The sequence below is a fragment of the Culex quinquefasciatus genome, chromosome 2 (assembly GCF_015732765.1).
Source record: "Culex quinquefasciatus strain JHB chromosome 2, VPISU_Cqui_1.0_pri_paternal, whole genome shotgun sequence".
NCBI classification, from domain to species: Eukaryota; Metazoa; Arthropoda; class Insecta; order Diptera; family Culicidae; genus Culex; species Culex quinquefasciatus.
The window spans coordinates 143,691,465-143,705,620 of record NC_051862.1 but is presented as its reverse complement, the minus strand read 5'-3'; the positions used below and the strand labels follow the sequence as shown (position 1 = coordinate 143,705,620).

Here is a 14,156-nt window from a genome sequence, read left to right as displayed (position 1 = left end):
AATATCAATGTCATGGCGCTTAACGGTATCGTGTACGTTAGTGATATGATATGGTTTTGATAGCAGAAAGATCAGTGCAACTGAATTTGTAGGCAGTGTTAAAATGTAATTTTCCTTAAATGTTTAGCAAAATTATTTATTTTAAATCAGCGATAACATCTTAATTTAATTTTTCAAAAGGCAAATCAGATAAAAATCAATTGGATTACTTCAAAATCAAATTTTCGCTCATAGCCTTGGCGAAACTAGGTGTCCAAAGGTTTGATTGTTGAGGCAATTGCAAACCTCTTTTTACACCTAAGCTTCCATCCACCCCGGGATTCAAACTGACGACGAAAAATTTAAATTGTATTATTAAATATTTAACCCTTTTCAAATGTTAGTTTTGATTCCAAAATGTTCAAAATTTTTGTTTGCGAGGAGATCAGACATTTTCATAATTTTTTTTTTACATTGAAAATTGGACCATAAGTTGCTGAGATTTAGGCATCATTTAGGGTTCGACTAAGAAAAATGAGAAAACTGCAATTTTCTGTCTCTGTTTCCTTTATCCGCTGTATGTCAACAACCAGAGGTCTAATCTTCAAAGTTTCTTAGGCAACTTTATTTGACATTTCCAAAACTTTTAGAAGACATTATTTTTAAGACGCTGTGTACACTATTTCCAAAAATAGAAAAAACTGTTTTTTTTTGTAAGATCTAAAAAAATACTAATTAATCCATTTCTGGGTTTGATGGAATACTGCTCCTTTAACTTGTTGACACCTAATCATGGTTTTCGATACCGTCGATTTTGCCGACTCCATTTTTGCCTTCCTCACTGAGGTAAGGCTATAATCCTGCTCTAAAAACGAACTTTGTATAAAAACGTCGTAGACCCACCTTCATGTATACAAATCGACTCAAAATCGAAAACTGAACAAATGTCTGTATGTATGTGTGTGTGTATGCGTGTGTATGTATGTATGTGACCAACAAACTAGCTCATGTTTTTCGGCTCTGGCTGAACCGATTTGACCCGAACCTGTTGCATTCGACTTGGTTTAGGGTCCCATAGATCGAGTTTTACACAGATTGATGTTTCGATAAATAGTTCAACAGTTATGTAGAAAAATGTGTTTTCACATATATCCGGATCTCACTTAAATGTATGTAAACTATGTCCAGGTCCATCATTGGTTAGGTTATCAAAAGATCTTTCCAACGAGCCTAAAACATTGAAGATCTAGCAACCCTGTCTCGCGATTCAAGTGATATTTGTCGTACTTTTATGAAGCCGTACTTTTTGGAAGCCGGATCTCACTTAAATGTATGTAAACTATGTCCGGATCCACCATCCGACCCATTGTTGGCTAGGTTATCAAAAGACCTTTCCAACGAGTCCAAAACATTGAAGATCTGGCAACCCTGACTCGAGATATGGCCACTTAAGTGATATTTATGTACTTTTTTATTCCGGATCTAAAAAATAGATGAAATTTTTGTACAATTCCATCATATCAGCCATTGTTGGTAATAAGTGAGGAAGGCTCCAACCACATAGGTGGATTAAGTTAGTTTTTTTTAAATAAAATATTTAATTATTGACAACTAGTTTGACTTTGCGCACTTAAAGTGTTTTATTCACATACAATTCCATAACAAAAGATGGAAAAAGAACAATCTTTAAGAAATTTGTTATTCTACTGAAAATCTTAACCTTAATTTAAACTTAGTAATATTCCTGCTGCTGTTGCTGCTGCTCCTGATGATGATGATGCTGTTGTTGGTAGTGCTGCTGATGTTGCTGCGGGGCCTGGTATCCCTTGATCGGTTCCCGCTGAACCTGAGCCACGAATCCACTCTTTCCGTGCACCTGGTACGTTACGATCCGCTTGTGACCGTCGGCATCGATCAGATAGTACTGACCCTCGGTTTTATCTCCCGACCGGGACTCCTGCTGCCCGTGGACATCCCCGGTGTGGTCATCGTGGACTCCGTACGTGAACTGGTAGTGAGCGGGTGCATGGTGTTCTTCTTCGTGGTGATGGTAATGTTTTTGTTGTTGTTGAGGTTGATAGTGCACCTGCTGAGGTTGAACTTGTTGGATTTGGATCTGCTGCTGCTGGATTTGAACCTGCTGGGTTTGCTCCTGGTAGACTTGGGTTTGCGGCTGGTATTGGAGTTCTTCTTGCTCTTGCACTTGAGGTTGTTGCTGGTAGCTATATTCTGGTTGCACTTCGACCTGCTTTTGAAGGTGTTGACCGTAATAACCGATACCACTCTGGGCACCGGCCACCGCCGCAAATGCTAGCAATCCGAAGATCTGTAAGATATTGAATTTTTTAGAACTTTCTTAAACTATTCTCAAAGGAAGTTGCTCTACCTTGAATGCCATATTGATGTTCTAATCTGAGCACAGTTCAAAACTGTTGACCGGGGAAATGCAGAAGGCTGAATGATGCTGTTATCCTCGAATGAATAGTATTTATACCCCAAAACCGATTCGGTTCTGTAACATGCCCAAAAACTGGCCACCATTTCGGCCCGCTATACTTTCTCTATCAGTAGCAGTGGTCTGAAATGCATACTCAAGATAAAAACCATTTTATGGGCCCATACCGTGTAGACAACACTGATAAAAACCCGTGACTGCCACGGTGTATTTGAACCACGGGCGCGTGAAGGAGGCAAAATAAAATCAACTGCTTAATTTCGACCAGCAACGTCGCAACGCCGCCAGTTGACTGGGAAGCCTGTTCAGAAAGTTGCAACTTTTGGGTGTTACGCAACGGAACGTACGGCGTGACGCACTTGCAAGTACAGCTGGTGGCCTTGCCAATTTTCCATGGGATCACCGGGTCAGGAAGATTTTGATTTGAGAGGGTTTTTTGAGAAAAAAAAATCAGAGTAAAAGACCGAACCAATTTCAAATGTCAAGGGTTCGGATGCTGCATGACACGGTGATCTGAAAACCAGATCTGATAATAGATGATGAACTGTTGTTAAGTAGTCCCAATTAGATTTTCCCAAACACGATAAGGAGCTGGTATCAAAGTTCAAACTAACGCAAGAACTAACGTAAAATTTCCCGAGGTTTCGATTATGTCAAAATTGAGACCAAAAACCATAGTCTTCTTATAATTTTTGGAAAGTACAAAATAAGGCTTAGGGTTCGTTTTAAGGCTCATTTTATCAAAATGCTATTTTTCCTAGATCAGTAGTGTCCCTACCAATGACTTGCACCTATTATGAAGTATGATTTATCTTTTGGTTATTTTTGTAGAGAGCTTTTAAAAAATATTGTTCAGGTGGGGCAAGTGTACCATATGGATTTTTAGTATAAAAAAAATACAAATTGCTGTAACAAGATGATTTATTGGGAAATAAATACATAAAAGTACTTAAAAACTGATAAACAGTTGTTTAAAAAAAATTGTCCACACAAAATATAGTGATATTACAAAAATTTACTATTTATCATCTCAGTAATTTTTTTTTCTTCGTAAAAACGATCAAATTTATAGTGAAGTATAATTATTTAATAAAAAAATTAAAGAAACGTTTCAAATACAATCTGATGTATCTAAGTGATAACAGTTCAGTTGTTAGCAAATTAACATGTTGTTTCATGCATTGTTCCTCTTACCCAAACGGGTTGTTCGTCTTGTTCCACTTGGTTTGTCGAACGTACGGAAAATCAAACATTTTATAATCATTTTTTTTACATTAAAAAACAGGATTTTTTAAAAAATTGTTCTATCAAAGTCTTAGTCAAGACTCGGAATAAGATGATTATAAAAAAAAATCCGACAGATTTTTTAACGTTTTTAATGGGTTATAACGAGCATTTCCTTAGCTTGTTACACTTGCCCTACTTTCCCCTATAGACCAACAAACGCGACCTGTCACACACTGGTGAAAAACTCGCTTGGTTGGTTGATGATAGATTAAATGATGGTTAAATGATAGATTATGATTCTAAAATCACTTGGAATCAATACAAAAACTATTTCAATCAAGTGTGTATTGTCTTCAAAAGATAGGTTTTTGTCCATAGATTTAGGTGAACTATCAATATTGAACCAAAATTTATGTTTTTGGCTACTCCCAGGCTGATTATTGTCGAAAAAAAAAGGTTTTTTTTTTGTCAGAGATGCATATTTAATTTAGGTTAGCCCATTTTTCCCAGCAAAATCAATGCATGAAGCTTGTAGGCAATTTCACGGCAAACATTTTTCTCTCAAACATTTTTCTCTCATTCTCCATATTTGAGTTTTAGTGAGAAAAAAAGTGCCTTTTTTCGAAATTCCTCAGAATTCGGAAGCAAGGCCATGTCTCCGACGCAACCAAAACACTAGAGGTGGGCAAAACCGCCGCTCTTTTGAACGGCTCTTTCGTTCTTTTTCAAAATTTGGATGAAAAGGTTTTTTTTAAAAATCGTGTGATTTTATATTTTCATTATTTCTCATTGGACTTTTACAAATTATTTGATAAAGAAAATAAAACTGAAAACGAGAAGATGCCCTTGAAAACCATAGGTCTTTGCGGAGTTCTACTCGAACCTAAACATTCGAGTAATTGAATGTCTACCAAGCTTAAATCTAAGATGTTGGAAAAATAACTATTTATTTTAAAATTGCGTTTTTTCTGCAAGAATTGAACTTATGCTGATATTTTATTTGGAGAAAACATTCTGTAAACTCTTTTCTACATTCTGATTGAATTGATAAAGTCTATAAATGCTAAAGTTTAATCGGACAAAAGGATTTATTTTTTCCCATTTTTTTTCTAAACTATTTAGTAATGTTTCACAAATTATGCAAATGCATAATAATGCATAAATTTGTATTCCGGTAATACTTTAAAGTACAATCAGTTGTTAAGTGAAAGGTTTCTCATGTTGTTTATTGTTTAAAGATTGGGATTTTTTTATAAGCATTGTAATATTTGAAATTACATTTTCAATTCTCAAAAACACTTGTTTAAAGATTGGGATTTTTTTATAAGCATTGTAATATTTGAAATTACATTTTCAATTCTCAAAAACACTCATTTTACTATTTTTTTTGGAAATTCAATAAATTATATTTATAACAAAAATCATGCTATCGTGAGCCGGTACTTTCAAAAGACCGAATTTTCAAAAAGAATCGTGGTTCTTTTTTTGTGAGCTACGGTTCTTTCGCTCTTTTCGGTGAACCGGCTCTTTGAGCGACTCGCTTTTTTTTGCCCACCTCTACAAAACATCAATTCTTTCGCTCTTCTATTATGTCAATTTCTCTCTCTTTCTAGTGGCTCTCCGGGATCCTTGTGGATCCAAATGCGACGTATAAACGCGGTTCAGTATTCACCCAATGACCCTCATGGTTTTATATTTTTCTGAGAATTAATTTTGTTTTTTTTTTTTTAAATTAGTTCAGTCAGAGTTGCTTTTTCAAATAAAAAAAATTAATAAAAAGAAAATCAAATTGTTCTGGATATTGATCGTTCAGTTAGTCAACATGTGGAGCAAGATAATAAACATAAATTGATGTGTTAACATTGCTTTTCTTACACATTTATACCGATTTGATCGTCCATTCAACAGAACCATTCGAGTACAAGCTACAATTCAAAAAATCTTGTTAGTATTCCCCCAAAGAGGAGTGTCCGATCTCGTTTACGGAAGACCACATTTGACTGTGGCCCATAATGAACGTGCAGACCCCGGTAATGTCACGGCAATTATCCACTTTAAGCTGCCGAAGTCATGCGAGATATAAAAATAAACGGCCAATTAGGAAAGACTTGAACGAGGTGCAGACAATGACCCCCCTTGGCTGGCCACTATCAGCGGGTAGCATTAAGAATTTTAATCCGAAAGCCGGTTTACTGCATTGAACGAAAACAAAAAAAAAGAGAAGTTTGCAAGGACACTCGGTTGAAAGTGCAACAGGGAAAGCAGAAAACAAGAAACTGAATGAATTTAGGCACTGCTTTGGTGAAAAGTTGTTCTTAAGTTGGTGTTGGCCCAATCAAATCGATTTTGTATATAAGTTGAGAAATTTCGGTGGAAAAGTATCATTCAGCTTTAGTCTTTCTAGATTTCACATTACAACCTATCTACAACAAAATGTACAAGGTATGAACTCACAATAGTTTAACTTTAAATCACTTTTCTAATATGTTTTGCTTTCAGATTGTTCTGGTTGCTTTTGCGCTCTTTGGAGCCATCGCTGCCCAGCACTACTACCAGCAGGGTCATCAACAGGGACATCACGAGGAGGAACACTACGCGCCTGCCCACTACGAGTACGCGTACGACGTTCATGATGACCACACCGGAGACGTGCACGGCCAGAAGGAGTCCCGCAAGGATCACACCACCCAGGGCGAATACTACCTGATCGATGCCGATGGCCACAAGCGCACCGTGACGTACCACGTCGATGGCAAGAGCGGTTTCATCGCCCAGGTCCACCGGGAACCGATCAAGGGATACCAGGCACCGCAGCCACAGGTGCACAAGGTGCTGGCCGTCCCAGTGAGCCACGGGTACCACCATTAGAAGCTTATGTCATAACTAGTGAAATTTAGCACAATTTTATTCATTAAAATGATTCAAAACAAATGAAAATCCATATTTTTGCGTTTTTAATTGACTTAAGTGGTCCTGTTTGTTTGCACATGGTGGGGTGGATGGTGGGGTACAAAATCCTCTTTTTTTGATTTTTTTTGTGTGAACTGGTCCACAGCATGCTGAGAAAAACGCATTTGAAGTTTGTCCCACACATAAGGCTACATGTTAAGTTTTCGCGAAAAAACTTGATTTCCTTATGATTTCTAGAACAAAGTACTGAATGTTATATGCTCTTCAGAAAGAGCACTCAATTTTGAATCAAACTGAATCAATAACTCAAAAGTGATGAAAATGCATATGGGACAAGATACCAATTTATAACAAAACTATGAATTTTTTGCATGACTTGAAACCTTAAACATTCAACCATGTTTAGCTGATAAGGTTATTTAATCAAGAAAGTTCTTTAAGTCATCATTCTCATAACTATTTTCAAACTATTGATTGTCTGTAAAGGTAAGAACAAGATTGTCCGTCAGACCTGGACGCAAACGCAAAATTTTGCGCCTGTCATCATAGCCTGCCAGTCATCGATCACTGAACAAAGCAACCCCTGTAGATTGTTCGACTGACAGTTGTTGGAAAAATCGAATTGGCACAGCGTTCTGCGTCCACCACTGCGTCGAACGGACAATCTTGTTCTTAGCTTAAGTAACATAAATTTCACATAAAGTCTATGCGGTTGGTTGTGTTTAAAATTTTATAAGTGTATTACACATTTAAAAAAACATAAAAAAAATTCCTTCAAAGACGTACATTATTTATGTTTACAATAAAAATAAAACAAAACATTTCAAAAGTTGTTAATGGAAAAGAATCTCTTGGAGGTTTCATGCCAAACTAGATGTAGAAAAAATATAAAATTAAATAAATAAATTGTTCGCTCTGCAGCATTTCCTCGGCGTTCTCGATTGCGAGATTTCTTTAGAAACTGGATGTCCAAATTTATGATTGTTAAGGCAATTGCAAACCTCTTTTAAACCTAAACTTCCATCCACCCCGGGATTCGAACTGACGACCTTTGGTTTGTGAGTTCAACTTCCTACCAGCGACTCCACCGAGACAGGACCCAGGGAGACGACTCCTACACAGCAAATTTTGGATTGCCATATCAGTTAAATAATTAACTGAATGCGATTAAGTAATCATCACTTTTGCTGAAATTCGGTAATGAACAAAAACATTGCTGAAAAATCAGTAACTGCATATCTGTCAAACTGAAATGTCACTTATGACTAGGGTTAGTGAAATTTCACGATTTCGCGGACAGCGTGAAATCCGCGAAATTTGGCCTTTTCCGCGAAATCCCGTGAAATTTTATGTTTGTGGGGATTTGTAACGATATTTCTTAAAATAATTTATCAGACTCAAATAGGAATGAAAATAATCTTATGAATTACTGTAGGATTAAGCAAATTAATACCCTGGTTCAATTACTAATACAGGGTTAGTGATTTTTGACGATTTCGTTGACGGCGAGAAATTCGTGAAATTTATCAATTTCCTCAAATCATTTTTTTAAATAACAACATAATAAATATATCAGTTGCGGCTGAGGACAAAAGCAAAGGCCAGCAGAGCCAACCAAGACCCCTACACAATCCCCCTTCCCTTCCCACGCCTTGTCTTTAACATCAATCCCTTCCCTACTAACCCCGAGTAGGCCGCGGGTAATCGGCTCCCCTCCCACTAACATTTACACACAAGATCCTCTGTAATTATTAAGTCAAATGTAATTTCAAAAGCCGACTCGGTCCTAACCAGGTCCCAGTACCGAAAAGGACCTAATAAAAATAATTTTATGAAAAAAAAAATAATAATAAATATATCATCCATAAAGACTTTTTAAGTAAATTTTATTAGTTTTCAATTGAAAAGCATGATATGTACCATTTGAAGAATTGTTCAATTTCTTTTAGAAACTAACTAAATTTAGTAATATCTTTGTTCGCTGCAATAAAAAATGTAGTGCTATTTTATTTGAAAAAAAAAAAAATAAAATAAATAAAAATGAAGAGTATTTCTTTAAAACTGTAATAAACATTTCAGATTCTTTCTGAGTCCTAACGATATTTGCTTATTTGGGTGGATGATTCCCGTGAAAGTTAGAAAATACTACTTTTTATGTTTTCTGTTCTCATTTTCAATAATAATGTTGAATTTGTTACAGATTACATTATTTTTGCCTTTTGATTTTAAATTTATTTTTTGATAAGTGAGATGAAAACCTTAAAAAAATATTTTTATGTGCTAAGCTGCCGTTCTACGCATATTTGTCCCATGTCATTTTTGGACGATTCTGACTTTTTATCATTTTTAAGCTTAATTTTACGTATATTTTCAGGAAAACACATAAAATCTAATACTTTGTTCAGAAAATCATTGTAAACAACACCAAGTCTGTTTGTCCCATCGTTGAACTTCTACGCATAAGTGTCGCACCAAGTATTTTCTATCACGAAATCATGAGTTTTAAGAAGCATTTAATGTTGTGTACCAGTTTAGCTGTAAGAGGATTACAAATAAGGGTGATTAAATGCTAACCGGGGTGATTAGGGACATACAGGGCGAATAGGGACCCACGGGACAATTATGCGTAGAAACACAGAAATCGATCGAAAAATTTCAATCGCGTTTTTCTCAGTTGCCCATTTTTGAACATGGGAAAATTATGCGTAGAACGACAGTAAATGTCGTAGAAAATTCAAATTATTTTACTGTTTTTAGCTGGACAAGATTGTTAAATCTTGCTTTGATATGAAATTTAATAAAATGATAAAACAGAAGCAAATGCGTGAAAACTTTTTAGCAGTGAAGCAGTTTTGTAAATGAGAATACGCATGCCCTACATTTTGTTTCAAAAAATATATACAGTTCATCCATAAAACAAGTTGAAACTTTTTTGAAAATTTGGAGGATTTTTTTGTCACGTTCAAATTTAGTGTAGATTTTTTAGTTTATCGAAGAATAACATATAATTACGCATAAAAAGTAGTTTTCGTGATTTAAACATAACATTTTCAGAGTTATTTTAACTTTTTTCACGTTCTGCGAAATTTGCGTGAAATTCGATATTTTGAAATTGAGGTCCCCGTGAAATATGCAATTTTCGAGCGTGAAAAATCACTAAGCCTACTTATGACTTATTGATAGGATGCTGTCGAGAGAAAATCCTCTTCCAAACATGTTATGTTTTTTTTTATTTTGTATTGCGATCTTTAGAAACCAAGGTAAGAAAAATGTCAATAACAAATGCCTCTATGCTAACCACCTGTTTTTCAGGTTTGGACGATTGATGAAATACATGTATAAATAACAGTACTGGAAACATTTTCAATGACAAGCAAATTAAATTTCGATGACTGAAATGCCGGCAACGATTGCTGAATCTTCAGCAAATGAACTGTTAAACTGCCACAAAAAATTACTAAATTTTCAGCAAAATGATTTGACTTTTCTTTTTCTGAAATTTCAGTTGTTTTGACAATCATTTTACTGAAATTTCAGTTAATCATCTGTCAAAGTGACAAATATCAGTTAATTGAGAATTTAGTAAAATGTAAATTACTAAATCGTTTACTGAAATTTCAGTAGATGAAAATACAGTAAAGCTTTACTGAATTTCAGTAAAAAAAATTGTGTGTACACCTGGAATGAGCTAACTATAGCTAACTATAGTATACCTAACCTCTAGGTTAGACCGGGGCCAACATAAACTTCCCTGTCCGACAGGAGGCGTGACCCTACACCACGGTTCCGGATATGTAGAAAAATATGTGTTACTAAATCCTTGGGGATAGATTCGGAAATGTATTCGTTAGTTTTGATTATTGTGATCCAGCTTAAAAAAAATTCATCTAATTAAACGTATTCTAACCTTCCCGCAGGCATACTTGTGGAAGCATCCTGGAGAATGTTGGGGCGATTTCTTCTTTTCTTAACGGCCATCCTCTGGGATGGGACATTGTATTTCTGCAAGTGCAAAATAAACACAGTCAACTCTCTGACTGTCTGACTGGCTGCCTATCTAGTCAAGGGAAAGGGTCAAATTTAAGGGGCCAAAAAGTCCCGTACCCCCGATGTTGGCCCCTCTGATTAAAGCCTAACCTCAGTCAGAAAAGCAAAATCAAAAGTTTGCAAAATCAATTTTGTTATTCTATCAAGCATATTTTTTGTAGGATAACCAACTACTTTTTCTTAGACAGCAAATCAATCCGAAAACCACTAATCACAGATTTTAGAATTATAACATGAACAATTCGCAATTATGTGTAGCCTTTTGAGGAAAAACTAATGGTTTATAATAGCACAAGAATGATACATTCTTGTGTTATTATAAATTTATTTAAACAATAAAATAAAAAGTGGATATGTGAAAACGAAGGGACCTACTAAGGAAGGTTCTAGGGATCTATCTTTCATGAATGAAAAGTTTGAGGATTATAATGTTCCAACTTTACTTTCGATTTGTTTATCAGTTACATACAAATTTGACTACAATTTGGCTATTATATTTCCACTTCTTAATGCTGATAGTACGTCTTCTGCACAGGGACGGCCAGCACCTTGTGCACCTGTGGCTGTGGTGCCTGGTATCCCTTGATCGGTTCCCGGTGGACCTGGGCGATGAATCCGCTCTTGCCATCGACGTGGTACGTCACGGTGCGCTTGTGGCCATCGGCATCGATCAGGTAGTATTCGCCCTGGGTGGTGTGATCCTGGCGGGACTCCTTCTGGCCGTGCACGTCTCCGGTGTGGTCATCGTGGACGTCGTACGCGTACTCGTAGTGAGCAGGTGCGTGGTGTTCCTCCTCGTGATGACCCTGCTGGTAGTTGTGCTGGGCAGCGATGGCTCCGAAGCATGCCACCACCATAGCAACAGACAAGATCTAGAATGTTGATAAATTTGTCTTAAGATATTTTTTATGTTCTACAGTTGTTTGCTCAACAATACCTTAGCAGACATTATGACTTGGATTTTTGTAAAGCGGAAACAAACTCGTGAAAAGCTTAACTGAAACTGATGCATACACCATGAAACTGCTTGCAATTTATAATGCATTGAAAATTTCCCACACCGAGCGTTGTCAATCAGGACTCCATTCCTTTTTGGGGGCTCGTTCGTTGCTGCACTAGAAGATTTTATCATTCGAAATGATTCGAAAGTCAACCTAATGTTTGCACCAAGGAAGCTGCAAAAAGTTTTCACGTTAACTGGTTCTCACTGAGAGCAGTTTCGCGTTATCATGTCAAATTGAATGTTTCAGGACTATTTTAGCCGTGTCCATAAAATAACTAAATCAAGTAGAAACGAGTTTAGCAGTCGATTACTTTCCAAATTTTCTCTAAAGGCTAAAAATTTGACAAAAATGCAACTCATTGAAATTATGGGCCATACCAAGGATAAAAACTATCATCAAATAGAAAAGAAGTGAGAGATATCTTATTGACCTGTTTCAACAACTTTCTACTATATTTATAATGTAGTGAAAAGGTACTATAAACAGATGCTAACATTCGAAAAAGATTCGATATATAAGCAGAGTTAAGTTATTGACCTGGTATCAGTGCAGTCGATTGTCCCATTCTTCAAAGATCTACCATTATAACTATTCAACAGTAGATATGTCTCTCAAGGTAATGATAGAATTCTTACTTATCATAATAAAGTTATAAACTTACATGAACTTTGCAGGTCACCATTGTCATCCTGGCTTTCGTTGGCGCCATTGCTGCCCAGCAGGGTCATCACGAGGAGGAACACCACGCACCTGCTCACTACGAGTACGCGTACGACGTTCATGATGACCACACCGGAGACGTGCACGGCCAGAAGGAGTCCCGAAAGGATCACACCACCCAGGGCGAATACTACCTGATCGATGCCGATGGCCACAAGCGCACCGTGACGTACCACGTCGATGGCAAGAGCGGATTCATCGCCCAGGTCCACCGGGAACCGATCAAGGGATACCAGGCACCGCAGCCACAGGTGCACAAGGTGCTGGCCGTCCCGGTGCAGAAGGCGTACTATAAGCATTAGTGGTGTTTAAAATTATTAATCCAATTTTATAATAATATATCGAGTGAACCTTGTTTAATACTAAGTTTTCCTGTTTATTATTGTTTTCTTTAGAATCACAGTATTTTTGGGACCTTCATTCATAAGGATTGCATTATAATACTTGAACAAATATTTGTAGGTTTCTCGCTGATTTTTGTTAGGAAGCTTCGAGATAAATTTTTAGTTTAGTTTTTATACAAAATGTTTTCAATTCGATAAGATCAACTGTAAACGTTTCATACCGTCAGTGGGAATGACTATGGGTCAAAAAACGAGACACCTCTCGCAATTAGTGAATAAGAATATCATCAATAATCTTTTAACGTAGGATTGATCCTAGGTAGTTTACCAAAATTTTCCCAAAATATGGTGGAATTTGATGAACTTTACCCTTAAATTCAACTGTCTGAAAATTTACCCAATCTCACCCCTTAGAGGGGGTGACATTGGGTCAAATGAAACAGAAACAATTGGTTGGAAAGCATTTTTTGATTGATTTTCTCTTAATCAAGATTTGAATGGTTATCTAAAACAAACATGGCCTCCAAATGGTCGACCGGGAATGATTTCATTCAGATGCTTTAGATGTCACCCTAGTTATATTGAGAAGAACCTGAGAAATGGTAAAATCCGTACAAAAATTACTTTGACCCAATGTCAACCCCACTGACCAGCAAAACATAACAAAAATGACTGCGCAGTAGGCCGTCCCAAAAAAATGAAAAGTTGTCAAATCTTCGGTGCTCACCCCTAGAATGATAGATTAGGATGTCAGGAACAATGTTTTCATACAACAAAAAATTCCCAAATATGCCTTCTCGTTTATATAGTAGCATAGTAGCATAGTAGCCAATGTTTTATGCTAAAAACGCTTATATACCAAGAATTTTGAAAATTCGTCACTTTTTGTTCACTAAAATGCAAATATCTCGGCTTTGCGTGGACATAAATTGAATGTTTAAAAAAGCAAAATGATCTCCGTAAAATTTCCTATAAGCTCAATGCATTAGTTTTGGCTGGAAATTTTTTTGGCTGGTTTTGGGGAGTGATTTTTGAAATTTTTTGTCTAAAAAATACAAATTTTTCTCCCTAAAACGCCCTGCCATGCCCAAACACAAGCTTTTATGGACTATGCCTGTACAGGAATTTGTTCAGGGGACATTAAACTATCACTTGAAGCCCAAGGCGACCAAATTAAATGACTTTATTATGATTGTTACGCGCATTTCTGAAAAATACTCGGAAAATGCACTTTTTTCATTCATGCTCCACGCGCGAGTTGTAAACCATTTTTGGGAATTTTTTGTTGTATGAAAACATTGTTCCTGACATCCTAATCTATCATTCTAGGGGTGAGCACCGAAGATTTGACAACTTTTCATTTTTTTGGGACGGCCTACTGCGCAGGCTCAAATCAAGGAACATAATGAAGTTTGGGGTTTCCAGTAACATGTGCACATAGATTTTTTCAAAAATATTTAGACAGGGCCG

The 14,156-nt window shown here is 36.4% G+C and overlaps 4 protein-coding genes across 4 annotated transcripts; 2 read left to right on the top strand and 2 right to left on the bottom strand.

The window, feature by feature from the left end:
• Positions 1-1,578: 1,578 nt before the first annotated feature.
• On the bottom strand, positions 1,579-2,440 carry LOC6046723 (G-box-binding factor). The gene is made up of 2 exons (XM_001863847.2): positions 2,366-2,440; positions 1,579-2,305 (listed from the first exon to the last, which is right to left on the bottom strand). The coding sequence occupies exons 1-2, from the start codon at positions 2,375-2,377 to the stop codon at positions 1,712-1,714; spliced, it is 606 nt and encodes a 201-aa protein (XP_001863882.2). The 5' UTR covers positions 2,378-2,440; the 3' UTR covers positions 1,579-1,711.
• Positions 2,441-6,034: 3,594 nt separating this feature from the next.
• On the top strand, positions 6,035-6,601 carry LOC6046722 (larval cuticle protein A2B). Its single transcript, XM_001863846.2, has 2 exons — positions 6,035-6,103; positions 6,161-6,601. Exons 1-2 carry the CDS (start codon positions 6,095-6,097, stop codon positions 6,527-6,529), a joined length of 378 nt encoding a protein of 125 aa, XP_001863881.1. The 5' UTR covers positions 6,035-6,094; the 3' UTR covers positions 6,530-6,601.
• A 4,508-nt stretch (positions 6,602-11,109) lies between these two features.
• On the bottom strand, positions 11,110-11,610 carry LOC6046718 (larval cuticle protein A2B). The gene is made up of 2 exons (XM_001863842.2): positions 11,556-11,610; positions 11,110-11,490 (listed from the first exon to the last, which is right to left on the bottom strand). The coding sequence occupies exons 1-2, from the start codon at positions 11,565-11,567 to the stop codon at positions 11,125-11,127; spliced, it is 378 nt and encodes a 125-aa protein (XP_001863877.2). The 5' UTR covers positions 11,568-11,610; the 3' UTR covers positions 11,110-11,124.
• A 616-nt stretch (positions 11,611-12,226) lies between these two features.
• On the top strand, positions 12,227-12,650 carry LOC6046719 (larval cuticle protein A2B). Its single transcript, XM_001863843.2, has 2 exons — positions 12,227-12,238; positions 12,297-12,650. Exons 1-2 carry the CDS (start codon positions 12,227-12,229, stop codon positions 12,642-12,644), a joined length of 360 nt encoding a protein of 119 aa, XP_001863878.2. The 3' UTR covers positions 12,645-12,650.
• Positions 12,651-14,156: the final 1,506 nt, after the last annotated feature.